Source organism: Macaca fascicularis, chromosome 5 (assembly GCF_037993035.2).
Source record: "Macaca fascicularis isolate 582-1 chromosome 5, T2T-MFA8v1.1".
Lineage (NCBI taxonomy): Eukaryota > Metazoa > Chordata > Mammalia > Primates > Cercopithecidae > Macaca > Macaca fascicularis.
This window is the reverse complement of record NC_088379.1, coordinates 16,868,719-16,882,358: the sequence shown is the minus strand read 5'-3', so window position 1 is coordinate 16,882,358 and position 13,640 is coordinate 16,868,719. Positions and strand designations below refer to the sequence as shown.

Sequence of the window (13,640 nt, the reverse complement as noted above, 5' to 3'; positions counted from 1 at the left end):
TTCTTTTTTTTCTTTTGTGTCAAAAGTGGAAGAACAGACATCCTTGTCTTCTTCCTGATCCCACGAGGAACGCATTTAGTCTTACACCATTGAGTATGGTGTTAACTGTGGACTTTTCCTAGATGAGCCTTATGAGGCTGAGAAGAGTCCCTTCTGTGCCTTGCTTGTTGAGTGAGTTTTTTTATCACGCAAAGATGTTGAATTTTGTCAAATATTTTTTTTCTGTGTCTATTGAGACAATCCTGTGGTTTTTGTCCTTTACTCTTGATGTGGGGTATTACATTAGCTGCTTTTCAAGTTATACTGGCCTTTTTATATATCACTCTGTCCAGTTTTTTTGTTTGTTTGTTTTCTTTTTTTGAGATGGAGTTTCATTCTTTTTGCCCTGGCTTGAGTGCAATGGCGTGATCTCGGCTTGCTGCAACCTCTGCCTCCTGGGTTCAAGTTATTCTCCTGCCTCAGCCTCCCAAGTAGCTGGGATTACAGGTGCACGCCACCACACTCAGCTAATTTTTGTACTTTTAGTAGAGACCAGATCGCCCTGTTGACTAGGCTGGCCTCGAACTCCTAACCTCAGGTGATCTGCCTGCCTCTGCATCTCAAAGTGCTGGGATTACAGCCATGAGCCACTGTGCCTGGCCTCTGTCCAGTTTTCTAAGTGTTATGTTCGGGGGTTTGCATTCCAAAGTGTTCCTTCTGAACAAATGAGATGACATCACTTCTCTGCTTTAAAACTCTTCCGTGGATTCCCACCGTACTGCAGAGGTCCCCTTTGGAATTCGGCCAAAGCTGCCCTCTTTGGGGCCTTTGTGCAACGTCACCCCTTTGCTCTGCTCCCAGCCCAACTCCTTCCCTGTCGCACTTTCCAGCTCTCTCACTGGCTTCTCCTGGGAACAGTTTCTAATAAATCCCCTCCACGCACATCCTCTTCTCAGGTGCCTCTTGTTCAGATCAACCGCCATGCAGGAGAAGCATCTCTGGTCTCCTCAGCCCTCCCACACCCCAGCCCCCTCGCCCTAACTGGGCTCTGTTGATTTTCCTGCAGGTGATTTATGCCCTGAACACCCGCCAGGATGAGGCTAAGGCCAGCATGGAGGCGCTGCGGGAAGCGCACCAGGAGGAGCTCCAGAATGCGGTGGCAGAGACCAAGGCCAGGCTCCTGCAGGAACAGGGCTGCGCAGAGGAGGAGGCGCTTCTCCAGCGCATCCAGGCCCTGGAGAGCGCCCTGGAACTGCAGAAGAGGCTGACGCAGGAGGCGCTGGCTGAGTCGGCCTCCTGCAGGCTGGAGACCAAGGAGAGAGAGCTGAGGGTGGAGGCGGAGCACGCCGAGCGGGTCCTCACGCTCTCCAGGGAAATGCTGGAGCTCAAGGCTGACTACGAGAGGAGGCTCCAGCACCTGACGAGCCACGAGGCTCCCCCGCGGGGCCGGCCGCCCCAGGAGAGCCCTGATACCAAGTCAGAGCCAGGCCAGGGCCCGGAGATGCAGGAGGTCCTGCTAGAGGTGCAGCGGCTGCGAGTAGAGAACCAGCAGCTCAGCAAGGACTACGCCCGCAAGGCCGAGGAGCTGCAGGCCACCTACGAGCGGGAAAACGAGGCCATCCGGCAGGCCATGCAGCAGTCGGTGAGCCAGGCTCTGTGGCAGTGGCAGGAGAAAGAGTCGGACCTCCGCAAGAACTTCCAGGTCCAGGAGTCGGCCCTGCAGGCTCAGGTCCGGAAGCTGGAAGGAGACCTGGAGCACAGAGGCCGCAAGATAAGTGACCTGAAGAAGTACGCCCAGAAGCTGAAGGAGAGGATTCAGGTAAAGCAGCATCTCTTCTTACAACCCCTAAGGGGATAAATCAGCAGGGCTGCTTATTGTGAACCTGCTACAGGTCAGGCAATGTGCTCAACACTTGCTTTCTAAGGAGGTGAGCCCTATTATCTCCATTGAATTCAACTACATTCGTTCCACACACAAAAAATAGATATATATTCGTTTGTTTGTGTATTTTTGAGACGGAGCCTCACTCTGTCTCCCAGGCAGGAGTGCAGTGGCGTGATCTCAGCTCACTGCAACCTCCACCTCCCAGGTTCAAGCAATTCTCCTGCCTCAGCCTCCCTAGTAGCTGGGAATACAGGCGCCCACCACCAACCCAGCTAATTTTTGTATTTTTAGTACAGGCGGGGTCTCACCATGTTGGCCAGACTGGTCTCCAACTCCTGACCTCAGGTGATCCACCTGCCTCAGCCTCCCAAAGTGCTGGGATTACAGGTTTGAGCCACTGCGCCCCGCCTACAGATATTTATTGAACACTGACTATTTGCCAGGCCCAGGACTATGGGCAAGGGACACATAGTGAGTTAGACTTGGTCCCTAACATTGGAGAACTTGGAAACCTACAGTCTATAGATGAGAAGCTAAGACCGAAATTGAGAGGCTTAAGGACTAGCCTTATTGGCACATGGCTAATAAGTGTCTGAACTCAGGTCAGCCTGATTCTATAAACCCCTGTTCGTTTCACAGCAACCTGCCTGCCCTAAAATCCCCAGGACTTTGTGTTTATAGAGAGCAGGATCATTGATGATTCAGTTATGTGAGCCCCACAAAAGCACAGAGCCCCATCTCTAAAAGTAGAAGCAGTTAACATTTCTAACATTCCCTGAGCATTTTTTTTTAACCACTTTATCTCATTTAATCCTCACTAAAGGAAGACCAGAGGATGAGGAGGGATTTGATGAGCCCTGGGTCACTGAATTCCACAGACTCAGGGCTTCTGCTGTGCAATACCCGCCTTTCAGGTCTGATGGCTATTCTATGTACACAGGATGTCTCTATACAGAGCTATAACCAGAGAAATGGGACCCTTGCTGTCTGTTTAGGACCTGGATGTGCAGCTTAAGGAGGCTCGACAGGAGAATTCGGAGTTGAAAGGCACTGCAAAAAAACTTGGGGAGAAGCTGGCTGTTGCCAAAGACAGAATGATGCTGCAGGAGTGTCGTGGGACCCAGAAGACAGGTGAGATGCCCTGGAATGATTTCCTTAAAAGACCCAAGGTTAGCTGCCAGCTTGGTCTGGTGCTACTGGCAGCCTTACGCCTGCTAAGGGAGCAGAGAGGAGGGGCAGGGCTGCTTGATCTGACCCATCTGGTGGGTGAGACCAATCTCTGCAGGGTACAGGTGAGCTGATACCTACAGCTGCCTCACCTGGATCTGGCTCAGGTTGGACATCTAAAAGGTATGATGTGAAAGGACCCCTTGCCCCCAAAAATTTCCCCACCAGGCTCACCACAGTGCCTGAAATTCTTAGCACTGACTCCCTTCACCCCCTACCACTTACACAATGCTTTATGCTTTTAATATCCTTTAACACAATTATGCTATTGAGTCTTTCCAATAATTTTGTGATAAGTATTGTCCATCTGGTTGGGCAGATTGATGGTGGCTCATGCCTGTAATCCCAACACTTTAGGAGGCTGAGGAGGGAGGGCCACTTGAGCCCAGGACTTTGAGACCGGCCTGGGCAACATAGTGAGACTCTGTCTCTATGAAAAAATAAAAATTAAAAAATTAAATACAGGCCAGGCCTGGTGGCTCATGCCTGTAATCCCAGCACTTTGGGAGGCTAAGGCAGGTGGATAACCTGAGGTCAGGAGTTCAAGACCAGCCTGGCAAACATGGTGAAACCCTGTCTCTACTAAAAATGCAAGAAAATTAGCCAAGCGTGGTGACAGGTGCCTGTAATCCCAACTACTTGGGAGGCTGAGGCAGGAGACTCGCTTGAGCCCTGGATGCAGAGGTTGCAGTGAGCCGCAACTGGGCCGTTGTACTCCAGCCTGGGCAATAACAACAAAACTCGAAAGAAAGAAAGAAAGAAAGAAAGAAAGAAAGAAAGGAAGGAAGGAAGGAAGGAAGGAAGGAAGGAAGGAAGGAAGGAAGGAAGGAAGGAAGGAAGGAAGGAAGGAAGGAAGGAAGGAAGGAAGGAAGGAAGGAAGGAAGGAAGGAAGGAAGGAAGGAAGGAAGGAAGGAAGGAAGGAAGGAAGGAAGGAAGGAAGGAAGGAAGGAAGGAAGGAAGGAAGGAAGGAAGGAAGGAAGGAAGGAAGGAAGGAAGGAAGGGGAAAGGAAAAAGGAAGGAGGGAGGGAGGGAAGGAGGGAGGGAGGGAGGGAAGGAAGGAAGGAAGGAAGGAAATTAAATACAAAGTATTGTCTTGAAATTTGGGGCTCAAGTGATCCTCCCACCTTGGCCTCCCAAAGCGTTAGGATTACAGGTGTTAGCCACCACACTCAGCCCAAAAAGTATTGCCAATCTTTCATGTTACAGATGAAGAAATAAGACCAAGAAAGGATAAGTGGCTGGCTCAAGGTCAGCCAACTGGTTGGTGATAGAGCTCTTGCTTGTGTCCAAAAATACATGATTCTAAGTGCCTTCCCCTAGGTCCCTCAGTAGAAAGCTCCTGACACTGGGACACAGTGTCAAAGGCACAAAACCTGGGAGCTGCCTTCAGGGAGCTCATGGGTCTGTACCTTACAGCCCACAGCATGCTTTGGTATCATAGACACGACCCAGGCAGCAGACGAATAACGTGCATGGGAAAGAAGCCACCATGGGAAAGAAAGGTGCAGAGAAGGAGAGGTACTGGTTCTGGAGAAACCAGAAAGGTGTTGTGGGTTTCGAGCAGAGGTCTCAAAAGTGGTACACGAGTACTTTAGAGAATATGGGAGGAAAACTTAGTCATTCTGCTTATATTAAATATTTTTTTGTTTCATCCTTTAAATTCCTATTAAAAGAACGTATATTTGGAACATGCTCAATTTTTTTAACCTATGGAAACTGCAGTCAAAAAGATTTGAAGATTATTTAGGAAGGGAAAGCAGGGCAGCTATTTAAGCTCACGAGGCTTCTTGAGAAGAGATGAGAATTGCTACCTTGACCATGCTTGGGGACCAGCAGACCACAGGGCAGGAATTACACAGGGGGTATTGGACAAAGTGGTTGAAAAGCGGAATGGGGGCCTGACAGCAGAAAGCCTTGAACCAGAGGCTGCGGCCAAGAGCATCCCAAATAATGCTGAAATGTATGCTTGCAGATGCCAGGAAGACTGAGCTAGTTTCAGAGAACAAAGTCCTGGGGGAAGAGAATGACTTGGAAGCCGGCAATCTTCATCCTCAGCATGATCAAAGCTGTCTCAAGGAGTGCTCTTGCATGAAAGGAGGCACAGATATGCAGGTAGTGTCTGACCCAGCCCTGGGAATGGACAAGGCACAGAGAGCTTTGCTATCTATCATAAGCATCAGGTAGAGGCCAGTTCCCAAACATAGTGGATCCACTTGGAATCAGCAGACCCCGTAGTTCCTAGAGTAGAATTCCAGCCAACTTACTGCCTACTCCATGCCATTGGAAACCAGGAGACTGAGAATGTAGCAGAATCCTCCCAATGCTATGTCATCGGCTTCTGGGAAACTGGAAACTGGCTTAGGATCTCATTGCATGTCACCAGTCAAAACAAGCAGAGCATTATTTAAAATCTACCATAATATGGGCTGAAATATCCAATCTCATGATAATAGATACACCATTCCAAAAAGCCCTTTTCCAGTGGTGGAGACTCTTCCTAACATCAAATATATAGTCTTGTAAAATTGATTGCACCTTGTGCTACGTGCTGCAAAAAATGAAGTATAAACCTTGTAAAAGTTGTATGAAAGGGAAATCATGATTCCCTGCTCCTCATCCCTCCCCAGCGGTTTTACAGGGTCCTTTTTCTTTTTATAGACCAAGAAAGAGGCAAGTGCTGAGACAGAATATATGAAGCAACAGTATGAAGAAGACCTTCGTAAAATCAAACATCAGACAGAAGAGGAGAAGAAACATCTCAAAGACCAGCTAGTGAAGCGACTGGAAGACTTGGTAAAGAAGCACACCGTGGAAATCAAATCCGTTCGCTCATCTGTGGAGGCCGAAAGAAAGAAACTGCAGAAGGTGAGACCTACTTCCATAGAGACTGTTCTGGTTCTTTTTTCTTTCTCCCACCTCCTTTCTTCCCTTTTTTGTTCCTTCTTTTCTTCCTCGAACATTTACCGAGCTCCTGCTCTGTACAAATGTAAGCTTCTTCTCTGAATACACACAGATGAAACGTACAGTTATGATAGATAGCAGCGCTCCCTATGCCTTCTTCAAAGAGAGTCCAGGGTCTTTTGGAGGAGACAGAGAGACACCCCTATAGGCCTGGAGTCATTGACCTGGGGCGGAATCGTGTCATGAGTGGTGAACTTAGGGAAATTCAACTCCGCTTACTCTGCAAAAACACACAGAGAAATACCATGAACAAAAAATTCAGGCCTGGAGGACTTCCTGGATCCAGTTCCCCACTCTATCACCACACTTCAAGTGATTTAACCTGGGCCCCCACAGAGGGAAATTCCACGTGCCTCAGGATCCTCATTTGTAAAATGGAGGGTAATAATAATAGCACCTCGTAGAGTAGCTGCAAGGATTTAATGGGGAGCCACGTGAAGACACAAGGCGTATCCTAATGCCTAGGACACGTGCGCAGCAGGCCGATGCAGGTAATTAATCAGCAGTGTGCCAAAGTGAGAGAAAATTCTGCCTGTGTGTGCTGTTCCACTCTCCCTCCAAACAGGGCGGCTTTGTACTGGCAAGTCATGCGAAGCCTCATCTTTTGTGTTTGCTGGAATAAGTAAGTAACATGTGAAGATTTCGGAAAAGAATGAAGTGTGAAGCAATATCATGGTGAACGTAGGTGGAATGCTTTGTTTAATTATTACAAGGAGGCCCCTTTATAGCCCAAGATTCTGCAGTACCAGCTTTGAGTGGTCACTGAAAGATAATACTGTATCACTGGGGCGTGCACTGTTGTGTGGGGGTTACAAGTAGTAAATACTCAAGATTATATGTTAAATGAACTCGTGAAAGATCAAAAGATCAAGACTAGTCTTGGATCTAAGTCTTAACCCTAACACAAGCTGTGTGGCTGTAGAAAGGTCATATAACCTCTCTGAAGCCTGATTTCTTTTTTTTTTTTTTTTTTTGAGACAGAGTCTTGGTCTGTCACCAGGCTGAAGTGCAGTGGCACGATCTCGACTCACTGCAACCTCCACCTCCCAGGTTCAAGCAATTCTCCTGCCTCAGCCTCCCAAGTAGCTGGGACTACAGGCGTGCGCCACCACACCCAGCTAATTTTTGTATTTTTAGTAGAGACGGGGTTTCACCATGTTGGCCAGGCTGGTCTCCATCTGGTGACCTCATGATCCGCCCTCGTTGGCCTCCCAAAGTGCTGGAATTACAGGCATGAGCCACTATGCCCGGCCTAAAACCTGATTTCTAAAATAGGGTTAAATACTTCAAGGGCTTATTATGTAAATTAAATGTGGTATTATAGTATATATAAACCCTTATCTTAGTGCGAAGCATGTAATGAAAGTTCAAGATATGGTAAGTATTGTTAATTTCTTTTTTTTCATTTTCTTTTTTTTTTTTTTGAGACAGGGTGTCTCTCTTGCCTAGGCTGGAGTACGTTGGTGTGATCATGGCTCACTGCAGCCTCCACCTCCTGGGCTCAAGGGATCCTCCTACCTCAGTCTCCTGAGTAACTGGGGCTGCAGGTGCACGCTACCACGCCTGGTTAATTTTAAAATTTTTCTGTAGAGATGGGGATCTCACTATGTTGCCCAGCTGGTCTTGAACTCCTGGACTCAAGGGATCCTCCCACCTTAGCCCCCCCAAAGTGCTGGGATTATAGGCGTGTGCCACCATGCCCAGCTCTCATTGTTAATTTCCATGTGCATTGGGTAACATAATGTGTGATAATGTTATTTCATGCCCATTATACTTTATAAAGTACCTGATACTTTAAAACACATTTAATCTTTCCAACAATATTACAAAATGTTCATATCCCCATTTAGAGTTGAGGAAACTGAAGCTCAAAGATGTTATATATCAAGACACACAGCTAAGTGGTGGAGCTGCAATTGAAACCTGACATCCTGACTCCAGAGCCCATGGCTTCACACTGGGTAGGCAGCTGTAGTGAAAGCGTTTTTTCCTCCCCATGAGCTGCAACTGGTTGCACAAACCTAATCCTCAGACAAACAGATGGACACTCTTTCCATCCCCGGCCGCAAGCGGCAGGAGGGAGCGCAGCATGCTCTCGCAGAGCTACAGGTTGCCCTGGTAACCTGTCAGCCACACCTGACTCTGAATGTGTAAATCTCACTTCGGCCTTAATAGGGGGCATGAGTCCATCTGGGATATGAATCATGTCGCAATAAATCGCACTTGTTTTTTTTGGTTTTACATTTTGTTCATTTTCAAGAACTGAGCATTTAAATTAGGCCATGCAGATTGGGAAAGGTAAAACCTTAAAGAGGCCTCCAATCTAGGGTTTATGGACTAAAAATAGATACCATTGTCCCCTGTAGAGTTAGGAGTGCACTATTTCTTTGAGCCCTTGTCTGCAGGTATATTGTGTATCCTGAATGCTACCCTAACCTAAAGAACACACTATAGGAGGTGGCCTGGAGCTGACCTGGAGGCCTTGATGCCTTCCTTGACCCCAGATTAGATGCTACTGTCACCGAATCCTGATGGACAGCACAGTACACATCCTATAATTAGCATTTGCATACACTGACTCTTAGGAAAGGGATGCAGACGATGTATTTAGCACCTCCTGAGCTGTGCTAATCACTTCTGCACATTCTCATTTGTATGTGAATCACTTAGGATTCTTGGTGACGAGAATCACAAACCCACCTGGGAGTTTATGCAGAAAAGGAATTTAACAAAACATAATGGAAGACCAGGGAACTGGGCTTGGCAACTACCCAGCCAAGAATAATGTCCCAAATCTATTGCAAGACAGATTAGAACACCTATGCTGCCACCTCTGAACCTGGACCTGCAGCTTACACAGCCGAAACCACCAACACTGGGCCCTGGGCATTGCCTGGAGAACTGAGCTATCTAATATGGGAGCCAATAGACACATGTGATTACTTAAATTTGAATTAATTACAATCAAATAAAATTTAAATTTCAGTTCCTCGGTGGTACTAGCCGCATTTCAAGTGCTCCCTAGTCATATGTGACCAGCACATGTCATGTGTGACCAGTGGCTACCCTAATGGCCAGCACATCTCTGAGGGATTTCTACACATTAGCTATGTCACACTGTGGAACATTCCATCATCACAGAAAGTTCAGGTGGTCAGTACAGCTCTAGAACAGCTGGCCCTGCTGCCCCTGAAAACTGCAGGTGCCAAATTCTGTGTGATTCCCAGTGTCCACATCACTGGCCTCTGATTTGAAATCCAGGATAGGTGCGCCTTACTGGGGAGCTTCAGTCCCATGCCCATGCTCAAGTTGCTGGCAGTCTGGTGTTTTCCAGATCTATGATAAGAAGAGGGCTCTGATGCATCAGATGGAGAGTTCTCAAACACCAAATGGAAGGGAGGCAAGATCTTTGGCAGCCAAAAGGAATGACAACTCTCCACTCAGCAATCAGATCCCGACTTCAGCTCTGTTATTGTTTTTCCATTTCATAGACAAGGAACTTGGGAAATTAAGTAACTTGAGTAGAACACAACTAAGAGGTAACAGACTTGGATATGAATCAGGCCTGTCTGACTCCACAGCCAGTAATTCTTGCTCTCTACTAGTCTACGTGTATAAAAGAATATACATTGCCCTGGGCCTTGGATAGTAACATTCAAGTCCTTGCTCTATCATTATCCATATACTGTTTATTTATCATTGACTGAATGCATATTTATGTTTTGAGCAATGCAGGGATACAGGAATCGGCCATGTCTTCAGGGAATACACAGTCTGGTAGGGAGGAAAAGATCTAGTGAAACAACCAGAGTCAGGTCAGTGTGTACTGAGCGCTGTGCCTGGGGAGAGCATTCTCACTGTCAAATCTTAAATATGTCACTTCGAACCACTTCGAAAACAGAACCACTTCGGGCCTCTGTTTTCTAATTTGAAATAACAAATATTAATGATATTATTTTCTCAAATTTTTTCTTTATTTGCTACTACCACCAAGATCTCAGATTTTTTTTTTCATATTTCTATCAATTCCCAAAATACCCCTGGTTATTTAGAAGTATATTGTTCAATTTTTAACTATTTGGTACATTTCTAGATACCATTTTCTTATTGATTTCTAATTCGGTTCCCCTGTGGTTAGAGAATAGATTCTGTCATTTCATTCCTTTGAAATTTGTTCAGCTTGTTTTTGACCCAAATATGGTCTGTCTAGATAAATGGTTCCTGTGTGCTTGAAAAGAATCTGAATCTGCTGCTGTTGGGTGGAGTGTTCTATAAAAGCTAATTAGGTCAAGTTGGTTGATAGTATTGTTCAAGTCTGTTACGTCCTTACTGATTTTTCTCTACTTGTTCTGTTGATCATTGAGAGAGGAAGATTGAAATCTCAAATTAGAATTGCAGATTTGTCTATTTCTCCTTTTGGTTCTCAGTTTTTCCTTCATGAAAATTGAAACCTTTTTATTAGTGCATATACATTTAGGATTCTTGTGTCTTCTTGATGAATGGATTCTTATTATTTATGAAATATTATTTGTCCTGAAATCTGCTTTGTCTGATAATATATACATATTCTAGCATGTTTATGGTTAGTGTATCTTGGTCTATTTTAATCTGTCCTTTTATTTTAACCTACCTGTGTCTTTCTATTAAAAGTGCTTTTGTGGTATACTTAATCCTTTTTTATACAGATTGACAACCTCCGCCTTTTAGGGGACATTCAGACCATTCACATTTAATGTAATTATCATTAAGCGTACGATCTTGTTTTTCCTACTTGTCACATCTGTTCCCACCCCCTTTTTCCGTTTAATTTGGGTACATTGAGTATTTCGGGGGTATTCCATTTTCTAGCTCCACCTTTGACTTATTAGATATGCTCTCTTTTGGCAAAGTGGAGAGCTAGCGGTTACTCTAGGATTTGGAATATGCATCTTTAAATTTATTGGTCTGTCTTGAAATACATTACTTCACACATATAAACCTCATGATAATACATTCTCATTTTACCCTTTGTGTTCTTCGTACAATGGTTGTTATATGTTGTATTTTATTTTACACATGCTATAAATCCCACAGTATGTTGCTTTTATATTTGCTTAAACAGACAACCATATTTTAGAGAAAAAAATTTAATGAGAAAAAAGGGTCATTTTCCCATTTGTTTGCCATTTCTGCAGCCTTCATTCCTTTGGTAACTTCAAGTGCCTGTATAGTATCATTTTTCTTTAGCCTAAAGAACTTCCTGTAACATTTCTTGTAGCATATGTCAACTCCTACTCACAACATATTTTCTTTCTCTATTTTGCCTTCATTTTTGTTGAATATTTTTACTGGATATAGAATCCTAGGTTGACAGTTGTTTTTTCTTTCAACACTTTAAAGATGTCATTCAGTATCTTTTGGTTTGCATTTTCTTCTAGTGAAAAGTTAATAGCTACATTTATCTTCTTTTCCTTTTGCATAGTATGTTTCTTCTTATCAATTGCTTTCAAGATTTTCTCTTTATCACTAGTTTTCAACAATTTGATTATGATATGCCATGATGTGGTTTTCTTTTTTTTTCTTTTCTTTTCTTTTTTTTTTTTTTTTTGAGACAGAGTTTCACTCTTATTGCCCAGGCTGGAGTACAATGGTGTGATCTCGGCTCACCGCAACCTCTGCCTCCCGGGTTCAAGCGATTCTCCTGCCTCAGCCTCTCTAGTAGCTGGGATTACAGGCATGAGCCACCACACCCGGCTAATTTTGTATTTTTAGTAGAGATGGGCTTTCTCCATGTTGGTCAGGCAGGTCTCGAACTCCCGACCTCAGGTGATCCACCCACCTTGGCCTCCCAAAGCGCTGGGATTACAGGCGTGAGCCACTACATCCGGTCGCCATGATGTGATTTTTCTTTGTGTTTTTGTTATAAGTTCATTGAGTCTATGGGTTTACAGTTTTCATGAAATTTGGAAATTTTAAGGCCATTATTTCTTCCATTTGTTTTTCCTGCTCTTGCTTCTCTTCTAATATTGTCCCACAAGTCATTGAGGTTCTCTTCAGATTCCTTGTCTCTGTGTTTAAGTTTGGATAATTTCTCTTGCTGTATCTTCAAGTTTACTCATCTTTCTTTCTGTACCATCTAATCTTTTTAAAAACCCATTCAGTATATTTTTCACTTTAGATATTATAATTTTTTGCCTTAGAAATTCCCTTCTGTTCTTCTTTACAGTTTTTTTTCCATCCTCATTATTTTCATGTTTTCCTTTAAATTATTGAACATAATTATAATTATTCCTTTAGCATTGTCATCTCTGTCAATTTTGGGTCTTTTGATTGACTGGTTGTTCTGCTCTTTATGAGTCACATTTTTCTGCTTTTTGCCTATTTAGTAATTTTTTATTGGATGCTGGACATTGAGAATGTTAAGTTATTAAACATCTGGATTTTATTGTCATTTTTGCTAAATTTTCTTTTGACAGGCAGTTAAATTACTTGTGAACTAGCTTCATTGTGTGAGACATCTTTATTATGATAAATTATACATAATATAAAGTTTTCAGTTTTTGAGACAAAGTCTCACTGTGTCACCCAGGCTGGAGTCCAGTGGCCTGTTCTTAGCTCACTGCAAGCTCCGCCTCCCAGGTTAACGCCATTCTCCTGCCTCAGCCTCCCGGAGTGATTATTTAAGGCCTTGTACTTGTTGACTCTTTCAGCTGCATCATGAACTTTAAATATATGCCAAATAATTAACTTTTCTTTTTGAAAAAAAGTTAACAAGTTTTCTCTTAAAACTCCAACTGAAATCTCCACATGGTAATTTTCTGTGATTGCTCAGTTGTTGTCCCTTACAGTGGCACTTTTACATCGCTTTTCCTTAATTACCTGTAATTGTAGACAATCTGGACAAAGAAACAGAAAATGAGTGTGAGTCTTGTATCTACGTCTTATCAGCTGTGGGATTTCCTCTGTGTAAAATGGGTGCCATCAAACCTGTTTTCCTGGGTATCTGAAAGTTCAGTGAGAATAGCATTTATGAAAATGCTCTGTGAATTCTAAAAATTAATGGCCCATGAAACAGTTTTCCAGATTCAGGATGAAGCAGTTTAAATATCTGAGAGCATTCGTCTCCTTTTTTCTCAATATCCTTGTCTTTGTTATTTTTTTATTTTTATTTTTTCTCTTTACCTGAGTTAAGGGAATTTTCCTGTTGAAATCTTCAAGGTCACTTTCGGCTGAGCTGGACCGGGCATATTTCTTTCAAATCTGTGTTCTCCAGTGACCCAGAAATGTTTGTCTTCTGACAGTAAACCACATTATTTTGCACCCAAAATGAAGCTTACTTATGCCAAAAATTACTGCTGAAATTGATTATTTCCATCTGTGGGGGAATTTTTTTCACATTAGGTTCATTTGTCAAGGTTACAGCTGAAGCTATGATTAGTTACTTGTAGACTGGGAAGTTAAGTTATGTCAAATTAGAAATAGCCATTCGTTTATGCTAAAAATTATTATCACAGGGGATTGTCACTGTGCTGTTATAGTGAACACATGTTGGCAGTGTTAGTGAGTGTCTTCTTTATTAAAGCATGTTCAACAAAACTTCTGTTCAATA

General features: G+C 43.8%; 1 protein-coding gene across 2 annotated transcripts in view; it reads left to right on the top strand.

Annotated features, from left to right (window-relative positions):
• FAM184B (family with sequence similarity 184 member B) overlaps window positions 1-13,640 on the top strand; it is a 156,403-nt gene that overhangs the window by 74,883 nt on the left and 67,880 nt on the right. For both annotated transcript variants that reach the window (XM_065544819.1, XM_005554545.4), the window contains exons 2-5: window positions 1,046-1,798; window positions 2,860-2,995; window positions 5,064-5,203; window positions 5,750-5,956. In XM_065544819.1, the coding sequence (XP_065400891.1) occupies window positions 1,046-1,798; window positions 2,860-2,995; window positions 5,064-5,203; window positions 5,750-5,956 (1,236 nt within the window). The remainder of the gene's footprint in view (window positions 1-1,045; window positions 1,799-2,859; window positions 2,996-5,063; window positions 5,204-5,749; window positions 5,957-13,640) is intronic.